This window comes from Lepidochelys olivacea (genome assembly GCF_965140295.1).
Source record: "Lepidochelys olivacea isolate rLepOli2 genome assembly, chromosome: 7".
In the NCBI taxonomy this organism is placed as follows: Eukaryota; Metazoa; Chordata; order Testudines; family Cheloniidae; genus Lepidochelys; species Lepidochelys olivacea.
Genome location: NC_140417.1, coordinates 116,838,861 through 116,861,991, shown reverse-complemented (window position 1 = coordinate 116,861,991; position 23,131 = coordinate 116,838,861). Strand labels below are relative to the sequence as shown.

The window sequence follows — 23,131 nt, the reverse complement described above, 5'->3', positions numbered from 1 at the left end:
ACTTGAGAAATTCATATTCAATAGTAGCAAAATAGTAAGTGCCTTTTTAAGAATAATTATTGCAGAATCTGGTAACAGGGCAACTTCTAGTGATTAAGTGATGGTAGTGAAGTTTGTTTTTTTTCCCCACAGAGGGAGGGAAGGAAAGCCTCGCTACAGCAATGTAGCCGTCTTTGAAAGAGAAATTAATAGATGTCTCCTTGAAAGATGTGAGTTTGTACCTTTTGCGATGGTAAAAGGTGACATAAAGTTTTGAATTCTTAAGTCTTGTATTTATAAAACAGGTATAGTACACGCAGTGACAGTACACTGTTTTGTTCTCCATGCTCCTAAATGTGCTTCGGCCGTAGCCTAAACAGACATAACTCATACCTCTTTAGATCTTGGGCCTTGTCTACACTACGAAATTAGGTTGAATTTATAGAAGTCTGTTTTGTAGAAAGCATTTTTTATACAGTCGATTGTGTGTGTCCCCACACAAATGCTCTAAGTGCATGAAGTTGGTGGAGTGTGTCCACAGTACCGAGGCAACCGTCGACTTCCGGAGCGTTGCACTATGGGTAGCTATCCCACAGTTCCCGCAATCTCCGCCGCCCATTTGAATTCTGGGTAGAGTTCCCAATGCCTGATGGGGCTAAAACATTGTCGCGGGTGGTTCTGGGTACATATCGTCAGGCCCCCCTTCCCGCCCTTCCTCCGTGAAAGCAACGTCAGACAATCATTTCGTGCCTTTTTTCCTGGGTTACCTGTTCAGGCGCCATACCACAGCGAGCATGGAGCCCGCTCAGCTAACTGTGACCGTATGTCTCCTGGGTGCTGGCAGACGCAGTACTGCATTGCAACACAGCAGCAGCTTATTGCCTTTTGGCAGCAGACAGTGCAGTATAACTGGTAGCTGTTGTCAGTGTAGTCCAGGGTGCTCTTTTAACCGACCTCGATGAGGTCAGGGGCGCCTGGGCAAACATGGGAGGGATTCAGCCAGGTTATTACCCTTTTAAGTTTCGTCTCATGGCGATTCAGGCCTACCAGCAGTCCTACCGCACCGTCTTTTAATGAGTAGCCAGCAGAAGACGATGGCCAGCAGTCATACTGCACCGTCTTCTGCCGAGCACCCAGGAGATGATGATGGCTAGTGGTCGTACTGCACAGTCTGCTGCCAGCAAGATGTATAAAGATAGATGAAGTGGATCAAAACAAGAAATAGACCAGATTTGTTTTGTATTCATTTTCTTCTCCCTCCCTCCATGAAATCAACGGCCTGCTAAACCCAGTTTTGAGTTCTATCCTTGAGGGGGGCATTGTGTTTCTTTCAAAGCCACCCCCTTTGTTGATTTTAATTCCTTGTAAGCCAAACCGGTAAGCCATGTTGTTGGTCGCCCCTCCCTCCATCAGAGCAACGGCAAACAATCGTTTTGCGCTCTTTCCCGTGGATTACCCCAGCAGGAGCAGATGCCATAGCATAGCAAGCATGGAGCCCGTTCAGCTCACCGCAACAGTCATGACCATTGTAAACACCTCACGCATTATGGTGCAGTTTATGCAGAACCAGCACCTGAAAAACCAGGCGAGGAGGCGACGGAAGCATGGTGATGAGGACGTGAACACGCTTTTCTCTAAAACCACGTTCCCCCATGATTTGGAGATCATGGTGTTAATGGGGCAGGCTCATGCTGTGGAATGCTGATTCTGGGCCCGGGAAACAAGCACAGTGTGGTGGGACCGCATAGTGTTGCAGGTCTGGGATGATTCCCAGTGGCTCCGAAACTTTCGCATGCGTAAGGGAACTTTCATGGAATTTTGTGATTTGCTTTCCCCTGCCTTGAAGCGCAAGAATACCAACATGAGAGCAGCCCTCACAGTTCACAAGCGAGTGGCAATAGCCCTGTGGAAGCTTGCAACGCCAGAAAGCTACCGGTCAGTCAGTAATCAATTTGGAGTGGGCAAATGTACTGTGGGGGATGCTGTGATGCAAGTAGCCAACGCAATCATTGAGCTGCTGCTATCAAAGGTAGTGACTCTGGAAAATGTACAGGTCATAGTGGATGGCTTTGCTGCAATGGGATTCCCTAACTGTGGTGGGGCTATAGACGGAACGCATATCCCTGTCTTGGGACCAGACCACCAGGGCAGCGAGGGGTACATAAACGGCAAGGGGTACTTTTCAATGGTGCTGCAAGCACTGGTGGATCACAAGGGATGTTTCACCAGCTGTTGGATCATATTAAAGAAGTTCTGTATTGAAATCACAAATGAGTTTGATTCCCCAGAGTTTAAATTCCAGGGTATTACTAATTAAGAGGTCTCTTGGTTTTTGGTACTGTTTCTCTCCCTCTATGTATGAAACTTGCAAGCTGCTAATTGTGTTAGTACATTCTAAGACAGAGTCTGTTCTCAAAGCAATTCACAGAGAGAGAGACTCAAAGCAATACTCTAACAACAGAAACAGCACCCAGAGACTCCCCACCCTTTTGTTGTATTAACCATTGTGATTAAACTAGAGATAGAGGATGTATGTGGATGGATGCTTAGTGTGGATAATAACTGAATGATCAGGGAGGTGCCAGCCTAAGAATCCAGTGTCCATCGGCTGAAGAAAGCGTCAAGTGGAAATAACCAGAGGACCCCCCCCGGAGGGCAGACTGGAATCCACCCAACAGCCTCAAGAATGGGAGAACCAAAGAACAAGATAACATCTTGGAGCCGTCAGGAATGTGCTATCTGCTGATTGATTCAGCAACAGCATGATGAAGCAATTCCCATAGACTGGCATAGGAAGAAATTCCTATAAAAATAGACTCTAAAAAGTGAGAATTTTGGGGTCTGATTCTGCAAACCAACTTCCAGGAGCATCAGATGAGCATCTGACAAGGCCCTGCTCCCTCCTCATGTCCAGGCCACCTGGCCAGTGGCTTGGCATGAGCAACTCTAAGGCTGGTAACTATGATAACAACCTTGCAGAACCTGTGGGTGTGGGTGTGTATGTGTGTGTGTTTGTATGAATGAATGAATGAATGAATATATATATATATATAATTAAGTAAGGAATAAGTAACGATAGGACAGTGTGAGATTTATATTTCTTTATTATATTTACAATAAATGTGGCATTTTGCCTTTTTCCCTTTAATAAGATCCTGCTGGTTTTTATTTTATTGGTACAACACAGCATCAACGTGGGATGGCCGGGAAAGGTTCATGACGCTCGTGTCTTCATGAACTCTGGTCTGTTTAAACGGCTGCAGGAAGGGATATACTTCCCAGACCAGAAAATAACTGTTGGGGGTGTTGAAATGCCTATAGTTATCCTTTGGGACCCAGCCTACCCCTTAATGCCCCGGCTCATGAAGCCGTACACAGGCACCCTGGACAGTAGTAAGGAGCTGTTCAACTATAGGCTGAGCAAGTGCAGAATGGTGGTAGAGTGTGCATTTGGACATTTACTGACTCGCTCAGACCTCAGCGAACCTATATTCCCATTGTTATTGCTGCTTGCTGTGTGCTCCACAATCTCTGTGAGAGTAAGGGGGAGATGTTTATGGCTGGGTGGGAGGTTGATGTAAATTGCCTGGCTGCTGAATATGCGCAGCCAGACACCAGGGCAGTTAGAAGAGCACAGCAGGAAGCGCTGTGCATCAGAGAAGCTTTTGAAAACCAGTTTCATGGCTGGCCAGGGTACTGTGTGACACTTCTGTTTGTTTCTCCTTGATGAAAACCCGCCTCCTTGGTTGCCTCTAAATTCTCTGTAAGCCACCCGCCCTCCCCCCTTCGATCACAGCTTGCTTGCAAAGGAAATAAAGTCACTATCATTTAAAAAACATGTATTCTTTATTAATTGATTATAAAAATAGGGAGATAACTCACAAGGTAGCCTGGGTGGGGTGTGGGAGGAGGGTAGGAGGGAAGGAAAAGGCCACTTTAAAACTTGTTGAATGCCAGCCTTCTGTTGCTTGGGCTGTCCACTGGGGTGGAGTGGTTGCGTGCCTGGAGCCTCCCACCCCACGTTCTTGGGTGTCTGGGTGGGGAGGCTATGGAACTTGGGAAGGAGGGAAGGCAGTTAAGCAGGGGCTGCAGCGGCAGTCTGTGATTCTGCTGCCGTTCATGAACCTCCACCAGACACTGGAGCATGTCCGTTTGATCCCGCAGTAGCCCCAGCGTTGCCTCATGCCTCCTCTGATCTTCCTGTCGTCACCTCTCCTCACGTTCATCGGCCACTGTCCTGTACTCTGCTATTGTGTCCCTCCACACAGCTCTGTCAGTGCTGGACGACTGCATGAGCTCAGAGAACATGTCATCGCGTGTGCATTTTTTTCGAAAAGGAGTGAAGTATTTAAAAAGATACAGTTTACAGAACAATGGCTATACTCTTTCACGGTGAACAACACTATTCACATTACATAGCACATGTGATTTTGGTACAAGGTCGCATTTTGCATCTTATATTGAGCGCCTATGGCTTTGGTGTTAGAGATCACACATGCAGTGCCGGGCAACAGAATTCGGCTTCCAGGCGGCCATGGTAAGCCTTAGTCTTTCGGCTTCTGCAAGTTCATAACAGCAGCGCCCTCCTTTCCCATACCAAGCAAAGCCCATTGAGTTGGCCATTTAGTGCTGCGGTTTTCCTGTTAACGTGCAGCAGCAGAAACCAAACTAACCCCCTCCCCCCATCCAATTCTCTGGGATGATCGCTTTTCCTCTCCCCCCCCACCGCCTGGCTGGTATCAGGGAAAATCCCTGCTAGCCAAACGTGAACAGCTCAGCGCCAATGCCCTCCTCCCCCCCACACACTGCATGGCTAACTGCGGGGAGGATTTCTTTTCAGCCACAGGCAAACAGCCCACTAGGAACGGGTACCTCTGAATGTCCCCTTAATTAAATTCCCCTATTTCAACCAAGTTACCATGAATATCACTCTCCTGAGGATAACACAGAGAGATAAAGAATGGATGTTGCTTGAATGCCAGCAAACACCAGGACCATACGATGCCAGGCTTTGTCATGCAATGATACCAGATTACTTGCTACTAGCATGGCGTAGTAAAGTATCCTACCATGGAGGACGGAATAAGGCTGCTGTCCCCAGAAACCTCCTGCAAAGGCTTTTAGAGTATCTCCAGGAGAGCTTCATAGATTCATAGATACTAAGGTCGGAAGGGACCATTATGATCATCTAGTCCGACCTCCTGCACAACGCAGGCCACAGAATCTCACCCACCCACTCCTGCGAAAAACCTCTCACCTATGTCTGAGCTATTGAAGTCCTCAAATCATGGTTTAAAGACGTCAAGGAGCAGAGAATCCTCCAGCAAGTGACCCGTGCCCCATGCTACAGAGGAAGGCGAAAAACCGCCAGGGCCTCTTCCAGTCTGCCCTGGAGGAAAATTCCTTCCCGACCCCCAAATATGGCGATCAGCTAAATCCTGAGCATATGGGCAAGATTCACCAGCCAGATACTACAGAAAATTCTTTCCTGGGTAACTCAGATCCCATCCCATCACATGCCATTAGGCCTATTTACCATGAATATTTAAAGATCAATTAATTGCCAAAATCATATTATGGCATCATACCATCTCCTCCATAAACTTATCGAGTTTAATCTTAAAGCCAGATAGATCTTTTGCCTCCACTGCTTCCCTTGGAAGGCTATTCCAAAACTTCACTCCTCTGATGGTTAGAAACCTTTGTCTAATTTCAAGTCTAAACTTCCCAATGACTAGTTTATATCCATTTGTTCGTGTCCACATTGGTACCTAGCTTCAATAATTCCTATCCCTTTCCGGTATTTATCTCTCTGATATATTTACAGAGAGCAATCATATCTCCCCTCAACCTTCTTTAAGTGAGGCTAAACAAGCCAAGCTTCTTGAGTCTCCTTTCATAAGACAAGTTTTCTATTCCTCGGATCATCCTAGTAGCCCTTCTCTGTACCTGTTCCAGTTTGAATTCATCCTTCTTAAACATGGGAGACCAGAACTGCACACAGTATTCCAGGTGAGGAATCCCTGTTGAGGTTACAGGGACAAACCATCCCGATGAGTCAAAAGAATGGTAAATATGGCAGGCGACCAGCTTGGCTTAACGGTGAAATCCTAGCCGATCTTAAACATAAAAAAGAAGCTTACAAGAAGTGGAAGGTTGGACATATGACCAGGGAAGAGTATAAAAATATTGCTCGGGCATGTAGGAATGAAATCAGGAGGGCCAAATCGCACCTGGAGCTGTAGCTAGCAAGAGATGTCAAGAGTAACAAGAAGGGTTTCTTCAGGTATATTGGCAACAAGAAGAAAGCCAAGGAAAGTGTGGGCCCCTTACTGAATGAGGGAGGCAACCTAGTGACAGAGGATGTGGAAAAAGCTAATGTACTCAATGCTTTTTTTGCCTCTGTCTTCACTAAAAAGGTCAGCTCCCAGACTGCTGTGCTGGGCATCACAACATGGGGATTAGATGGCCTGCCCTCTGTGGAGAAAGAGGTGGTTAGGGACTATTTAGAAAAGCTGGACGTGCACAAGTCCGTGGGACTGGACGAATTGCATCTGAGAGTGCTAAAGGAATTGGCGGCTGTGATTGCAGAGCCATTGGCCATTATCTTTGAAAACTCGTGGCGAACGGGGGAAGTCCCAGATGACTGGAAAAAGGCTAATGTAGTGCCAATCTTTAAAAAAGGGAAGAAGGAGGATCCTGGGAACTACAGGCCAGTCAGCCTCACCTTAGTCCCTGGAAAAATTATGGAGCAGGTCCTCAAAGAATCAATTGTGAAGCACTTAGAGGAGAGGAAAGTGATCAGGAACAGTCAGCATGGATTCTCCAAGGGAAGGTCATGCCTGACTAATCTAATCGCCTTCTATGATGAGATTACTGGTTCTGTGGATGAAGGGAAAGCAGTGGATGTATTGTTTCTTGACTTTAGCAAAGCTTTTGACACGGTCTCCCACAGTATTCTTGTCAGCAAGTTAAAGAAGTATGGGCTGGATGAATGCACTATAAGGTGGGTAGAAAGTTGGCTAGATTGTCGGGCTCAACGGGTAGTGATCAATGGCTCCATGTCTAGTTGGCAGCCGGTGTCAAGTGGAGTGCCCCAGGGGTCAGTCCTGGGGCCGGTTTTGTTCAATAACTTCATAAATGATCTGGAAGATGGTGTGGATTGCACTCTCAGCAAATTTGCGGATGATACTAAACTGGGAGGAGTGGTAGATACGCTGGAGGGCAGGGATAAGATACAGAGGGACCTAGACAAATTGGAGGATTGGGCCAAAAGAAATCTGATGAGGTTCAATAAGGATAAGTGCAGGGTCCTGCACTTAGGATGGAAGAACCCAATGCACAGCTACAGACTAGGGACCGAATGGCTAGGCAGCAGTTCTGCGGAAAAGGACCTAGGGGTGACAGTGGATGAGAAGCTGGATATGAGTCAGCAGTGTGCCCTTGTTGCCAAGAAGGCCAATGGCATTTTGGGATGTATAAGTAGGGGCATAGCGAGCAGATCGAGGGACGTGATCATTCCCCTCTATTTGACATTGGTGAGGCCTCATCTGGAGTACTGTGTCCAGTTTTGGGCCCCACACTACAAGAAGGATGTGAATAAATTGGAGAGAGTCCAGTGAAGGGCAACAAAAATGATTAGGGGTCTGGAACACATGACTTATGAGGAGAGGTTGAGGGAACTGGGATTGTTTAGTCTGCAGAAGAGAAGAATGAGGGGGGATTTGATAGCTGCTTTCAACTACCTGACAGGTGGTTCCAGAGAGGATGGTTCTAGACTATTCTCAGTGGTAGAAGAGGACAGAACAAGGAGTAATGGTCTCAAGTTGCAGTGGGGGAGGTTTAGGTTGGATATTAGGAAAAACTTTTTCACTAGAAGGGTGGTGAAACACTGGAATGCGTTACCTAGGGAGGTGGTAGAATCTCCTTCCTTTGAAGTTTTTAAGGTCAGGCTTGACAAAGCCCTGTCTGGGATGATTTAGTTGGGGATTGGTCCTGCTTTGAGCAGGGGGTTGGACTAGATGACCTCCTGAGGTCCCTTCCAACCCTGATATTCTATGATTCCTTTGTCTAAAAAATCTGTTACTTCCTCAAAGAAGGAGATCAGGTTGGTTTTGTGACAGGTGGATTTCCACTCCATCCCCAGACACGTTAACGGACTTTTCCAGTAGCAGTCCTGGCCACGAATGCATCCCAAGTCCTCAGGGCTACTTAATCATTAAAAAACGCTTGCTTTTATGACATGTATTATATTTTAAAAGGTACACTCACCAGAGGTCCCTTCTCTGGCTTCATTGGGTTGGGAGGGTATTTCAGTCACGGTGATAAAAAGATCCTGGCTGTCGGGGAGAACAGTGTGCTGCGTGCTCTCCCAAGCTCGTCGTCCTCCTCCTCCTCCTCTTCCCCATCTGCAAAATCCTCAGGCATGGTGGAGAGTACCCCATCATCGGAGTCCACGGACAGGGGTGGGGTAGTGGTGGCTGCCCCCCCTAGAATTGTGTGTAGCTCAGCATAGAAGCGGCGTGTCTGGGGCTCTGTCCCGGAGAGTCTGTTTGATTCTTTGGTTTTCTGGTACGCTTGTCTGAGCTCCTTAAGTTTCACGCGGCACTGTGTTGTGTCCCTGATGAAGTGAGTTGGGAGCCCCAAACTCACTTCACATGACAATTTGTAGTTTTCAGGTTTCATAATTTATGCAAGATTACACTGTCTGGTGGCACTACACATTACCATGGCGACAGTGAGAACACTCAAAATGTACATGTTGAGGAACCACATGTGCAGAAGCTACCAGTCTACGTATTAATACAAGCTGCTTTCAGGAGTTAGATGCTAAATACACAGAAAAGGGGTTCTGGTATTTTTTGCAAACCAATACAAAATGGTATTTTAAGACTGGAATATTGTATGTTGACCATGCAAGATGATAATCCAGAAAGGACAGAAGTGAAAATATAGAAACAAGTATTTAGTAGAAAGATGTGAATGTATAATATATGTTAATACACTGGTGCCTTTCTACTATTATTTTTTGTTTTCATTATAACTCTTCCTTCATTTTGGCTTTGCTTGTTAGGCTTTTAATATGGAATTGATGATATATAAAGGATCCTGTAGTGGGCTGAAATGTTTTGAAATTTGAGGCATTGTAATATACTTTCTGCCACCCATGCTCTGTGCGCACACACAGTAGAGCTCCCCGTCTGGCTGGACACTCACAGCCCGTTGGGCCTCTTGGGCTTTGTCTGAGAAGTGTGAACAGAGTCCAAGCACTGTCCCTGGCTTGGTGTCTCTCGGCATACTCTGGGTACAGCTCCTCTGTATATCACCTCCTCCTGAGAGCTAGGACCCCGCTTTCCATCTGCCTATCCCCTGGGAATAGAGCTGACCCATCAGGCTTCCCCGCAGCTTAAACACATCCTTTCCCCAGATCTCCAGCCGTAGGCACTCCAAGTTTACAATTTAACTCTTCAGAGAGACATAACTGTGAATGCTAACAGGCACACTTTGCACAGGATTCTAAAACACGACTTAATCTTTACCTAGCAGTGTGGGAAATGCACATATTGAGACAAAATAACACACACCTATACAGATTTTCCCTGTCTCAGTTTCCTCACGGCTCTAGAGAATTCTTGGGTTTGGGGTGTCTGGGATCCTTCTCCTGTAGCTCAGGATTTCTCTTCAGAATCAAGGAACCTTTCTAGGTCAGCCAGCTCTCTCTGATCTTGGCCACTCCTGCACTTAAACCATACCTTCTCCCTTCCCATGAAAGCATGCCTGTCACTTCTTCTGTCCTACCCAAAGCTTCCTCAAAACGAAAAGGAGTACTCCATCGGATGAAGTGAGCTGTAGCTCACGAAAGCTTATGCTCAAATAAATTTGTTAGCTTCTAAGGTGCGACAAGTACTCCTGTTCTTTTTGTGGATACAGACTAACACGGCTGCTACTCTGTAACGAAAGCTTCCTGTTAGTGAGTTTCTCAAATTAATATGTTCCACCAGCAACACTTGATTCCTTTGTTCTGCAGCTGGGAATTTTCCACTCCCCACTTTGAGTTCCCTGCAGAGAAATTTGGTTGAACTGGTTTTCCTAGCCAGTCCATTCAGCCAACCCATTGTCCCCTGACATGAGCCCACAGAGCTGGATGTGTGTTGACATAAGCTGCTGCTTGTGTGTGCCATGGAGCTCAGAGGTTTACATACTGAATTCAGACCAGGTTGATATAGTCTGAAAGTTACCATCTCACTGTTCATTGGCTTGAATGAAATGAGTTTAGCGGTCTCAGTGAACTATACCACATAAACAAGCATCACAGCTGGCACTAAGTTTATACCACTCCTGAACTGTGAAATAAAGGTAACTTAGATCCAATTAACATTTTTTTATTTAGCTTTTATACATATCAGATCATTACCTGTTAAGTTCGCGCCCTCTGGGGCACCTGGTATTGGCCACTGTCGGTAGACAGGATACTGGGCTGGATGGACCTTTGGTCTGACCCAGTATGGCCATTCTTATGTTCTTACCCATAAATCTTTAAAGTTTTTAGCAAATAACATGTATGATAGGTAGTTTCCAAATCTATAAAATGGGGATAATGAAACTGACCTCCATTTGTAAAGTGCATTGAGATCTATAGATGAAAAATTCTATATAAGAACTAAGTGGTATTAGTCCTTTTTCAGACCACTAAAGAAAGATGACTTAGTTTAGAAGAGTTTAATTGTGTCTCCTTCTGGACTTCCACAGTTAAACTAGATTAAAAAGTTCTGGGAAATATATTTTGGTCATATAAAACAAGAAAAACAATGTTCTGAGTTACGAATAACCAATATCAGTGTCTCACAATCTATTTTTTTTTAAAAGTAATATTCAGAACATACCATGAGAGAGATTTTTGTTTAACTCTTTTGAAACTCTTTTTTTGCTTGGTATCCCCACCTATGCAAGAGTAACCCTCTGTTTCCCCCTAGGCCCTTCATCACCTAATATTATTGTTTTTAAAAATATTCTATGTCAGTATATCAGGACCTGAAGAAGAACTCTGTGTAAGACTGAAGGCTTGTCTCGTTCATCAACAGAAGTTGGTCCAATGAAAGATATCACCTAACCTACTTTTTCTCTGTATATCAGGAACATAGTCTGAACAGCATTGAAAACTAGAAGTAGCTGGCAGAGCTGGCCAGTTCTGTTCAACTTTGCTTTGCTAAAAATAGGTCAAGTGTTAAAAGCTGAAAAAATCCTCTCCTTGAAATGTTATATGAATGTTTGTTTGTGTGCAGCTTAGAATTGGTGGTGACTCTGGTTCTTTAGCTACAGGGATCTGAAAAATGTGAATGAAACATGAATATATGTGTTGCCTCTGTAAAATTAGTAGTTCTGTCCCCCGTTCTAAAAGCACTTAGATAAATTTCTGAATTTATGCACGAGTATTCTCTTTGACTTGAATGATGCTCCATTGAAGTCAAGATTCTGTAGAACTACTCATGAATGTAAAGCACTTCACTTGCGTAAGTGTTTGGAAGATTGGGACCAACTTTACCAAAAAAAAAAAAGAAAAAAGCCTGAAGTTACTGTATTAATTTTCATGGCTAAATTCAGTCTTTAAGTTGTGAAATAGCAGGACTAAAATCCTGCTAAATGCAAATTTTGTTGCAACCGTCAATATAGATTGTCAGCTATTTGTATTTCTACACACACAAACTATTTTAAAGAACATTGTTAAGGTGGCAAACTCAAGCATTCAAAAGTTAAGAAATTCCAGAATTAAATTATTATAAAGGTATAAATTAACCTTAATTTGGCTCCCTGTTGTGGGTGCTTTATGATTCAGTTTTTAATTATGATCACATTGTGACACCCTGTGCCTCCGGGAAACTCCCTACATCCCCCATGTTCATTCTTTTAAAATGATTGTGTGGTGTCCAATCCAAAGTTTGTCATGTCGGGTGTCTTCAGAAGCCTCATGATGCTCTGAGCATTGTTGTTATACTAATGTTATAGGTTATAATTTCATGTATATAGTTACGTGGCTGAAAATGTGTCCTCACGGATTAAAACAAGCCCAGGCAAAAACTCTGCAAGAACAGAGGGGCAGTTCACACCTCATCAGGGCATGTATGGGCAAACCCAGACCAACCTCACAGGAACAAAGGATACTGGCCTAGGCAGCAACCCTTTTTGAGGCTGGGACCCCCAGGGTTATAACACCCTGAAATTTCTGACTTCAATATCTAAAACCGGGAAATTGACTATTTTTAAAATCCTATGTCTGTGAAATTGACCAGAATGGAAAGTGAATGTGGTCGGGCCCTAGTTATAACCAACTGAAAACTGGGTCATATAAGGGGAAGTGTTAAGCAACCTTAACAATAGGGGATGCTACCAGCTCCACCTACAATTATAGAGCTAGATCCCAGAGGGCTCATCAGGATCCAAGGCCCTGTTACATTGGGCGCTCTACCAGTATGTAAGATACTAGGCAAAAGTGGCTGTGTAGTCAGCTTCAGTTCCTTATTCTTATCTTCTGTAGAACCATGTTTCCAGACTTAACGGTATTTCTGTGTTCTCTAGTCTGGTTTCAGAGGCATGTTCTGTCCAAAGAACTTCTCAGTAACTGCTTCCTCTCTGTTAATTTTAAGTTTGTCTAGAAAGAGCTAGTTGCAAATCTTTCTCGGAGTAGGAGAAACATTTAATTTGAAGAGACAGGGTCTGAAAAGACGCAGTATGTTTCTAGTACAGCCTCCATTCTCAAACTTAAAAAATAAAATAAAATAAGATAAATTTAACGTTTAGCTTTTTCCATTCTGTGCTTTTAATTTACTGTTTTGAATGTCTGTTTTGTGCTGCGAATCTGGCCGTTAGTCTTAAATTTCTGCATGTCGTTTGGTTGCAGAGCTGCCTGCCTGCAGACAGCATCAGCTTTGAGAAAAGCTATGAAAGATTGAATTCTCTGGTCGTAACCCTTTATCTTGTTTTGATCTTAGAAAGGAATACTGAACCTCCCCCACCCCCCAAAAAAAGAAAGAGGTGTCAGATGTGAAAATGGGATAAAATGGGGGTGGGAGAGCCTTTGTAATGGTGGAAATGTGTATGTGTTCATTATAGTTTTATATTTGTAAAAAAACCTTAATCTGTTACTGAGCAAGTACAAATGATTTTATGGTACACTTGTGATTAATTGCTAATAGGTAATTGAAATGTATAAAAAATAATAATAATTTGGACTCTTCAGGTCAGGCCATCCCTTACACATAGAATGTCCTATCATAGAATATCAGGGTTGGAAGGGACCTCAGGAGGCCATCTAGTCCAACCCCCTGCTCAAAGCAGGACCAATCCCCACTAAACTCCCTGAACTATCCCCTCTTTCAGATACCTTTGAGAGCCACCTCTTTTGCGCTGCCTATAACGTATTAGGCAAAACACACTTGCCGTGTCTTAAATTTGATTAGATTGAAAGCTCTTTTGGGGAGCAGGAACTGTGTGGCTTTTACTGCATCTTGCGCAATGGGACCTAGATCCTGAGTGACCTTTATTAACAATAAATGTATATAGTTTCCCATATTTATCAAAACTTCGAAATAGTATTTGACAGTATTGTGACTTATGCCTCAAAATGTTTGTATTCTATTCCAACTGTACTGAAAACAAGTTAACTGCCATTTGAGACTTTACTCTTTAGTCAGCTGATAGTGAGGCATCTAAGCTCCACCTGGATTTGGGTGTATTGAGGATTCTGTCAATATTTTTCCTGTACTACCCACATAAAAGCACACAAATTATACAGTGCTGAAAATTTGTTTAAAATGTAACATAGTGGGGTTGCAATGCTAGAAGACAATGCAGGTTATTGGGTATTTTAAAAGTCACGCAGGAGTCTTTATAATGGAAAATGTGTCTGATGTTCCTTGACCCCATTTGGCCCACATTCAGAGGAATCTACATTGGAGATATTTTCTATTATAAGAGTGTTCAAACTGAATTATCCTTTTTTTTTAAAGGCAAAAAACTAGAACCCAGAAAGGGATTAAAAGAAAACAGGATCAATTGAGTACATTAAAGTGAGACTAATGTGGTATCACGTAGGCTGCTGTAAATTTAATCCACTTTACAGACTACAAAGTATTATTATTAGCACATTTCAGCCAAGTTCTCCAAAGCATTGTAAACTAAGGCACAGAGATTACTTGACAGCGTAATGCATAAGCATGATGCTATAGAAGTAACAAGTCAGAGCAGAGGACTGGATTTGTTTTTCATCTTTGATACTACTTCGGTGTGACTGAAAATGGTGGTTAGTGAGTGATCATACTTTGATATCAGAGGCTTCCTGGAAACAAAAAAACTGCACGTGCACATGCATGCCTATTCATAATAAGTAAGTGAATGAGTATTTTAAACATTAATAGAAGTTTGCGTTTAGCTGTAAGATTTCAGTGTCTTCAGTTCTTACTGATGAGTTACTTAAGGGTATAAAATTTAATTTTGCTATGACTGTAACTGTGGGCCATATGGACTAGTACAGAAGATAAGTGGGAGAAAGGGACCGCAGTTCCCAACGTGGTGTTGATAAGAATGAAAATGGTTTTTGTGGTTGAGGCAAACAAAACCCTTTTGTAGAATGCTAAGAAACTCCTCATTAACAAATACTGCAGAACACACACAAAACACACAGTTAACCTGTGGAACTCCTTGCCAGAGGATGTTGTGAAGTCCAAGACTATAACAGGGTTCAAAAAATAACTAGATAAATTCATGGAGGATCATTCTATCAATGGCTGTTAGCCAGGATGGGCAGGGATAGTGTCCCTAGCCTCTGTTTGCCTGAAGCTGGGAATGGGCGACAGAAGATGGATCACTTGGTCATTGCCTCTGGAGCACCTGGCATTGGCCACTTTCAGAAGACAGGATACTGGACTAGATGGACCTTTGATCTGACCCAGTATGGCCATTCTTATGTTCTTAAGGTATGTTGCTTTTGTAGGCAAAAGGGCAGGTTAATATTGAAGGTAAAAATGACATTTTATTGTCTTTTATAGACCTATATTTGAGGGGCAGCTTCAAATTGTGTTGGTGGTGAGTTTTGAAATGACCAGATGGTTCACAGGATTGATAACTGTCACAGGATTGAATCAAATTGGAACTATTAATAATTCTATTTATTTAGGAACATAGAAATTGCCGGACAGGATTCAGACCAGAGGTCATTCAAATCTTTTAGCCAATACCAGATGCTTTAGAGGAAGATGCAAAATATCCTGAAACGAGCAGTTATGGAGTAAACCTGCCTGTAGGAGAGGTTTCTTCCTTACCACCTTAATTGCAGGTTTGCCTGTCTAGAAAGATCAGGGCTTATATCCCTTCAAAACTTTTTTGGTTAATTTATGTATTTGTTTGTTTGTTTTGGTACGATTGTTTGAACTTCAAATCTAATTTCAACTGCTTGTTTGCATCTCAAAATCCACAAACCTGTTGGTAGTTTTGTTTAATGCATTGCAGAAATAGAGAGGATTGTGGTTCAGAATAGGTTAGAAGAGATTTCTTGATATGAAACATTAACTTGACGGCTCCAGCTTGGCTAACACCAGAGCTTAGACCGGGGTCTCTAGAGTTGAAAACGAGTCTCTACAGCTTGAACAAAAGAACAAGGCTCTTCGGATGAAAGTTGTAACATGGACCCTTATCCATGATTTACTAAACATTTACTAAAGAGTAAAGTGGATCAGGTACAGAGGGAGATATGCCATACACACTGATCAGTGGAATATACTAAAGTTGTGCATTAGCTTCTAGTGACAGGAACAAGTGACCCATAAACTTTAATGAAGGCAATATTACATATAAAAATGGAAGCTTACTCTTTTTCATCTTATATTTAATAGTCAGTTCTTCCACAGTCAAGTAGCATTACACAAGAACATAAGAATAGCCATACTGGGTCAAATCCCAATAATCTGTCTAGCCCAATAGCCTGTCTTCTGACAGAAGCTGATGCCAGATGCTTTAGAGAGAATGAACAGAACAGGGCAGTTATTGAGTGATCCATCCTCTGTCATCCAGTCCCAGTTTCTGGCCGTCACAGGTTTAGGAACACCCAGAGCATGGGGTTGTGTCCTCGACTATCTTGACTAATAGCCATTGATGAACCTATACTCCATGAACTTATCTAATACTTTTTGGCCTGCACAACATCCCTGAGTTCCACAGGTTGACTGTGCATCGTGTGAAGAAGTATTTCCTTATGTTTGTTTTAAACCTGCTGCGTATTAATTTCATTGGGTGACCCTTGGTGGTTGTGTTATGTAAAAGGGTAATATCTCTTCTTTCTTCACTTTTTCCACACTTATAGACCTCAATCATATCTCCCCTTAGTCATCTCTTTTCTAAACTGAACAATCCTAGTCTTTTTAATCTCTGCTCCTATGGAACCTGTACATATTTGTTGCCCTTCTCTGTACTTTTTCCATTTCTAATCTCTCTCTTTTGAGATGGGTCAACCAGAAGTACACTCAGTTTTCAAGGTGCGGAAATGTCATGGATTTTTGAGTGGCATTATATTTTCTATCCCTTTCCTAATGGTTCCTAACATTCTGTTAACTTTTTTGATTGCTGTTGTGCATTGAGCAGATGTTTTCAGAGACCTATCCCCGATCCCTCAAGATCTTCCTTGAGTGGGAACTGCTAATTTAGACCATCATTTTGTATGTATAGTTGGCATTATATTTTCCAATGTGGATTACTTTGCATTTATCAACATTGAATTTCATCTGCCATTTTGTTGACCAGTTATCCAGTTTTGTGAAATCTCTTTGTAACTCTTCACAGTCTGCTTTGGCATTAGCTATCTTGAGTAATTTTGTATCATCTGCAAATTTTGTCACTCGTTTACCACTTTTTCCAGATCATTTACTAGTGTGTTGAACAGCACTGGTCGCAATACTGATCCTTGAGAGACCCCACTGTTTACCTCTTTACACTGTGAAAACTAACCTTGTTTTGTTTTGCTTAAGAGCCTTTGATGAGGCACTTTATCAAAGGTTTTCCTCAAGTCCAAGTACAGTATATCCACTGGATCACCCTTGACCACATGCTTGTTGACATTAAGAGATGGTTGTTGATTCTAATGGATTGGTGAGGCATGATTTCCCTTTATGAAAGCTATGTTGTCTTCTCCCCAACGTATTGTGTTTATTTGTGTGTCTGATAATTCTGTTCTTTACTATAGTTTCAACCATTTTGCCTGGTGCTGAAGTCAGGTTTACCAGCCTGTTAAAATGAAAATCAGCATTACATTAGCTATTCTCCAGTCATCTGGTACAGAGGCTGATTTAAGTGTTAGGTTACATACCAATCATTCCTAAGCAGTGTTCTTATGATTTGAACGTTAGGATTGGGTTCTTCATATGAAATATATGGGGAAGTTATAGACCTGATTAAGTATCCACATGCTTGCTATCAAAATACTCAATATTTGAGCTAAAAGAAAGTTATATTTACATTAACATTGGTTTATTTTTTTCTCTTGTGTTGCAGAAATTCTAATAAGGAGCATTTGACCATCTGATCTCTTAAAGTTGAACCTTTCAGTATCAGGATTAGGAACAAGTGTCTTCAGAATCAATATGTAGCAAATGGGTATCACTCAACTGAAGTTGGTCCCTCAAGCCAACATATTTGTGTTTTAAGGATCCTTGCACTTTCAGCAGTGAATTAATTGTTTTTTTGTTAACTGAAAAAAGTGGATTTCATGTGGTGCTTGCTAAACATTGAATCACCATGAGTAGTAATCTAGGAAAAGAAAAAGACTGTAAAGAGAAGGATCCAAAAGTCCCATTGGCAAAGGAACGGGAGAAGGAGGCTAAGGCCTCTGGAGGATTTGGAAAAGAAAGCAAAGAAAAAGAGCCTAAGACCAAAGGGAAAGATGCCAAAGATGGAAAAAAGGACTCCAGTAGTGCACAGCCTGGGGTAGCTTTTTCAGTAGACAACACAATAAAACGACCTAATCCAGCCCCAGCCGCTCGCAAAAAATCCAGCAATGCTGAGGTGATCAAAGAGCTAAATAAATGCCGAGAAGAGAATTCAATGCGCTTGGACTTGTCCAAGAGGTCTATACACATGCTTCCATCATCTATCAAAGAGTTGACACAGTTAACGGAACTTTATTTATACAGTAACAAATTGCAGTCTCTACCTGCAGAGGTGGGCTGTCTTGTGAATCTGATGACACTGGCTTTAAGTGAGAACTCACTTACCAGTTTGCCTGACTCTCTTGATAACTTGAAGAAACTGCGCATGCTTGATCTACGGCATAACAAACTTAGAGAAATTCCTTCAGTGGTGTACAGGCTAAATTCTCTTGCCACTCTTTATCTACGCTTTAATCGTATAACTACTGTGGAAAAGGATATCAAAAGCTTGTCAAAACTCACCATGCTTAGCATACGAGAGAACAAAATCAAGCAACTACCTGCTGAAATTGGTAAGCATTTACACTGTGATTTAAAGTTTATGGTAAACCTTTTTTTTAGTTCACTTTGTAATGCAGGTAGGTACACACAGATCCCTGCTTTATGAAATTTTTTATAGATACTGGCCTCCTTTTAATGTCGTCGTCATCAAGAAGAATCTGAGATTAGTTTCTTTGGCTCTCATCCACATTACCACAATGTTAGATTATGCTGAGGTATAATCAATATATTGTATGTATATCTGTTAATTAAAAAAGATGTTGGGTCACATTTGATATTTAGGTTCCATTTATAAAGGGTAATAAATAATTGATAAGTGTTATAAGCATGTTACAGGCATGAATATGAAGTGTTATAGATGGTTACAAGCACGTCAATAAAATGCATTATGGATGGTTATAAGCAAAAGTTATAAGAAACATATTGGACAATGTAACAATCTATAACAATTGGTCAACCATATATGAAACATCAGCTGCTTATGAAACAGTTAATGAATTTATTTATAAATGGAATCTTTTAGTGTTGTGACCAGGTATTGCTTGCATCATTGCTAAAGTATACACATTTTTTGAATGAATGAAAAAGTATATAACTCACAAATAACTATTCTAAAGCTATTACACAGACTTATCTTTCAAACTTTAAAGTAAATGGGGTATCAGTTAATGTTGTTTAGTCATTTCGAGCAGTGATTGATGTAGTGATAGTCGGGAATTCTTGAACCACCTTCTAACAGGCCTTGATTCAGGAAAGCGTCTCAGTTCAGAAAACCATTTTAAGCAATACCTTATAGTACTTACGCACATGCATGAAGTGTGTGTGCATGTGAGTATATCACAAGATTTTTTTTGTGTATTTCCAGTTTTAAAAATTTAAGCTGAAGATATTTACTTAGTTTACTTATAACTTGAAGAATTAGAGATGAAAAATTATTTTTAGCTTTCAAAGTTAGGCTCTTACAAATTTTTGCTCACCTGATCTGTGCAAATCAGCTGTATGAGAATGCATATAACAGGTTACAGTTAATAAAAAATTGGTTTGTGTGTATAAATTAGGCATATGCACCTAAATTTGAGAACCTAGCACTGAAAAAAAGTCTTATGTTTTTCACTTATGTTCAGTTATAGCATTTCTCTCAGCCTAAACAATGAGAAGACTAATCAGTTTCACTTTTGTAATCAGTTTCTAGTCAATTTCACGGAGGTATATTCTAGCACAAAGCTGTACTGTTGGGTAGTATGTAGTGTGCATATCTTTTGAATTGCAGAGAAATGTATTTGTTTCCTCTGGTTAGTTTTCAGAAATGTCATTGAAGCATTTCTTATTGGTTTTAAGCTTTTACAAATGTACTTATTTTTTCAAAATCTATATTTTTGGCCAAATTTGACATAAGTCCCTTTACATGCTTTTAAGTCTTTCCTTTCATATATAGAGATCTAGTACATGTATAATAAATGCAATGTAATATCAGTTTGTAAATAGTCCAAGATTTATGTTCCAAAGCCGGAGGCAGAATGAACCATTATCTTTTTATGAAACAGTATCACATGGTGCAAGTCAGATTCACTTTTTAAGTATAACATTGTTCTAAGGGTCAAGATTCTCATGTCTGGTGGTAAAAATATTAGCAAGCAGATTTATGTAACATGCTGGCTAAGTGTGTTTTGCTAGTGGCTGGTCCATGGAGAATAAGACCCTACTGCAGCTGCCAATTCATTTAGCTAAATTGGTAGAATCCTATGCCAAAGGTGCTGAGTTTCATCCCTGTGGTAATGAGTGTGTTTTACAGAGTGTTGGCCTGGACAGGGAATAGAATCCTAATCTGCTGCATAAAAGGCGGGAATATTGCTAATATGCTACAGTGAGAGGCGGTATTAAAAAAAACAAAGGTGGCTGGGTAGAATTATGTCATGAAACTGAAATTTCATTGTCTACTATCATGATGCATGGGGGATTGTGATAGCCTTCTCTTCAGTCAAGTAGAGAATATCCTTAAAGTTCATAACTGTGATGGCTTCATGATGAAGACTTCAGGAGATTGTTGGTCTGTAAAACAGGTTTCTAATAAATAAAACAAAACACCTAATTAAAAGTAAATATATCTTTGAAAAAAGTGTTGTGTGCAAAACTGCATGGGTGATATGATTGTGTTATTGAAAGCCTTTTTAAAACTGTATTGATTTGCCACAGTGTGCATTATCTTGAAATCTAAGCCTTCTGAAAGAGGGGTACTACTTAGAATTAAACGTAGCAAAGATTTTAGCTGAATTGGTGAGGTTTGTTTTAAGAATAATATGAATTTAGAAAAGGGAAAATAGGACAGGACTACGTGAACTCTGACCTCTTTGTAGAAAAAATGCTAAACAGTAGTCATATTGCAACATCCTAATACTTAGAAAATAAAAAATGTAAAAACATTAAGATTGCATATTTATCAAAATGTACTTCAAATGTGCCCACATTAGAAATCAGATTATTTTTTTCCAGTTGCTAGTTCTGCAGAATCAATCTGAAAATCAAACTGTTTCCCATTCCCCTTTTAAATTATCACCAGTAACAAAGGTTCTTCCATCAGTACCTAAGTGATTATTTAGTTCACTGTGTGCAAGGCAGAATAGAAACTATCTTGCTCTTCCAGAGCTTTATAGGCTCTATGCCCATAGGAGTGAAAATTTTGTAAGTAAAGTAAGCCGAACTGATTCAAACCCAGTGTGCAGAAATGTTGAATTGGTATGTGCCATTTTTACTGAGCTGCATTTGACTGCCATCCCACTTTGAAGTCCTCTCTATAAAGTAACAGCAAAACTTGACTATTTTACTGGATTTATTGGAATGTGTACCAAAGGATGCTAAAATGGGTTTTTCCTGCTCTGTTCGCCAGAAGCACTGTATGATTCTAATTATATATAGGTTTCAGTGCAAATTGTGATTTTTGTGGGTGTACTTCATAGCACATAATGATAGGTTTCAGAGTAACAGCCGTGTTAGTCTGTATTCGCAAAAAGAAAAGGAGTACTTGTGGCACCTTAGAGACTAACCAATTTATTTGAGCATGAGCTTTCGTGAGCTACAGCTCACTTCATCGGATGCCTACCGTGGAAACTGCAGAAGACATTATATACACACACAGAGACCATGAAACAATACCTCCTCCCGCCCCACTGTCCTGCTGGTAATAGCTTATCTAAAGTGATCATCAAGTTGGGCCATTTCCAGCACAAATCCAGGTTTTGTCACCCTCCCCCCTCCCAACTCACTCTCCTGCTGGTAATAGCCCATCCAAAGTGACCACTCTCTTCACAATGTGTATGATAATCAAGGTGGGCCATTTCCTGCACAAATCCAGGTTTTCTCACCCCCCCACCCCCATACACACACAAGAGAGTGAGTTTGTGTGTGTATCGGGGTGGGGGGGTGAGAAAACCTGGATTTGTGCTGGAAATGGCCCACCTTGATTATCATGCACATTGTAGGGAGAGTGGTCACTTTGGATAAGCTATTACCAGCAGGAGAGTGAGTTTGTGTGTGGGAGGGCGGAGGGTGAGAAAACGTGGATTTGTGCTGGAAATGGCCCAACTTGATGATCACTTTAGATAGGCTATTACCAGCAGGACAGTGGGGCGGGAGGAGGTATTGTTTCATGGTCTCTGTGTGTGTGTATATAATGTCTTCTGCAGTTTCCACGGTATGCATCCGATGAAGTGAGCTGTAGCTCACGAAAGCTCATGCTCAAATAAATTGGTTAGTCTCTAAGGTGCCACAAGTACTCCTTTTCTTATAGCACATAATGTCTAACTACCTGATTGAACCCTCAAATCAAGTATCTAGCTGTTCACAATGCTATGAATTGTCAAAACCAGGAACCACTTCTCAGAATCAGGTGCTTTGTGTCATAATTTGATCACCTCTTTCATTTGTTACCATTATTCTCTTCCCCACCTCCCTCCACTTTTTACTTCTACAATACCATAAAATGTTCATAGTACCAAAGAAATATCATTCCTGGAATATTCTCAGATCACACGTTCAGAGGCAAAAGGACTTTGTAAATATAGTCAAATTAGTATTTACGCAGAACACAAAAGTATGCTAGGTGCCTCATAGACAGAATGAGACAGGTCCTTGGTGGCCTGCCTACAGTACCGCATCAAAAATGAATTATTTACATTTTCATTTGTGTACTCATCACTAACTATTTCACCCGTTTTTTACTCCACCCTCATCTTTCTTCTTCCCTAATAATGATGATGGTTCATTTGTGTCTGGTAGAGCTGTTCTCCCCAGGCCCTGAAGCAGAACTTTTGTTATGCTCCCTGTAGGGTGAGAGAATTTCTCCATTGCAAAATTATAACCTGCCTACAACACACACACACACACACTCTCTCTCTCTCTCCCTCCCCCCCCAAATGCTCTCCACAATCCCATCCTAAATGCAAATGCACAATTTTCTTACCCCAAAAGAAAGTTTTCCCAAACTAATTCTTGCGACCCTTCTTTATCCCTTCTCCCCCAAAGGAGTCTTGTTAGGGTATTTGTCGAAGTCTTTTTAAAAGTCTTAAACAAATCACAACGTGGCTACAGCTACATACACTGCATACAAATAAATCATGTCAATTGGTTTGAGATTTTCTTTAACAGCTTTCTTTCTTTAACAAATGCTGATTTGTCGCTGTCATATC

General features: G+C 41.5%; 1 protein-coding gene across 3 annotated transcripts in view; it reads left to right on the top strand.

Moving 5' to 3' along the window:
• The window catches only part of SHOC2 (SHOC2 leucine rich repeat scaffold protein), a 102,520-nt gene that overhangs the window by 32,568 nt on the left and 46,821 nt on the right, over nt 1-23,131 (top strand). For all 3 annotated transcript variants that reach the window (XM_084633277.1, XM_084633276.1, XM_084633278.1), the window contains one exon: nt 17,515-18,460. In XM_084633277.1, the coding sequence (XP_084489403.1) occupies nt 17,758-18,460 (703 nt within the window). In that variant the 5' untranslated portion in view covers nt 17,515-17,757. The remainder of the gene's footprint in view (nt 1-17,514; nt 18,461-23,131) is intronic.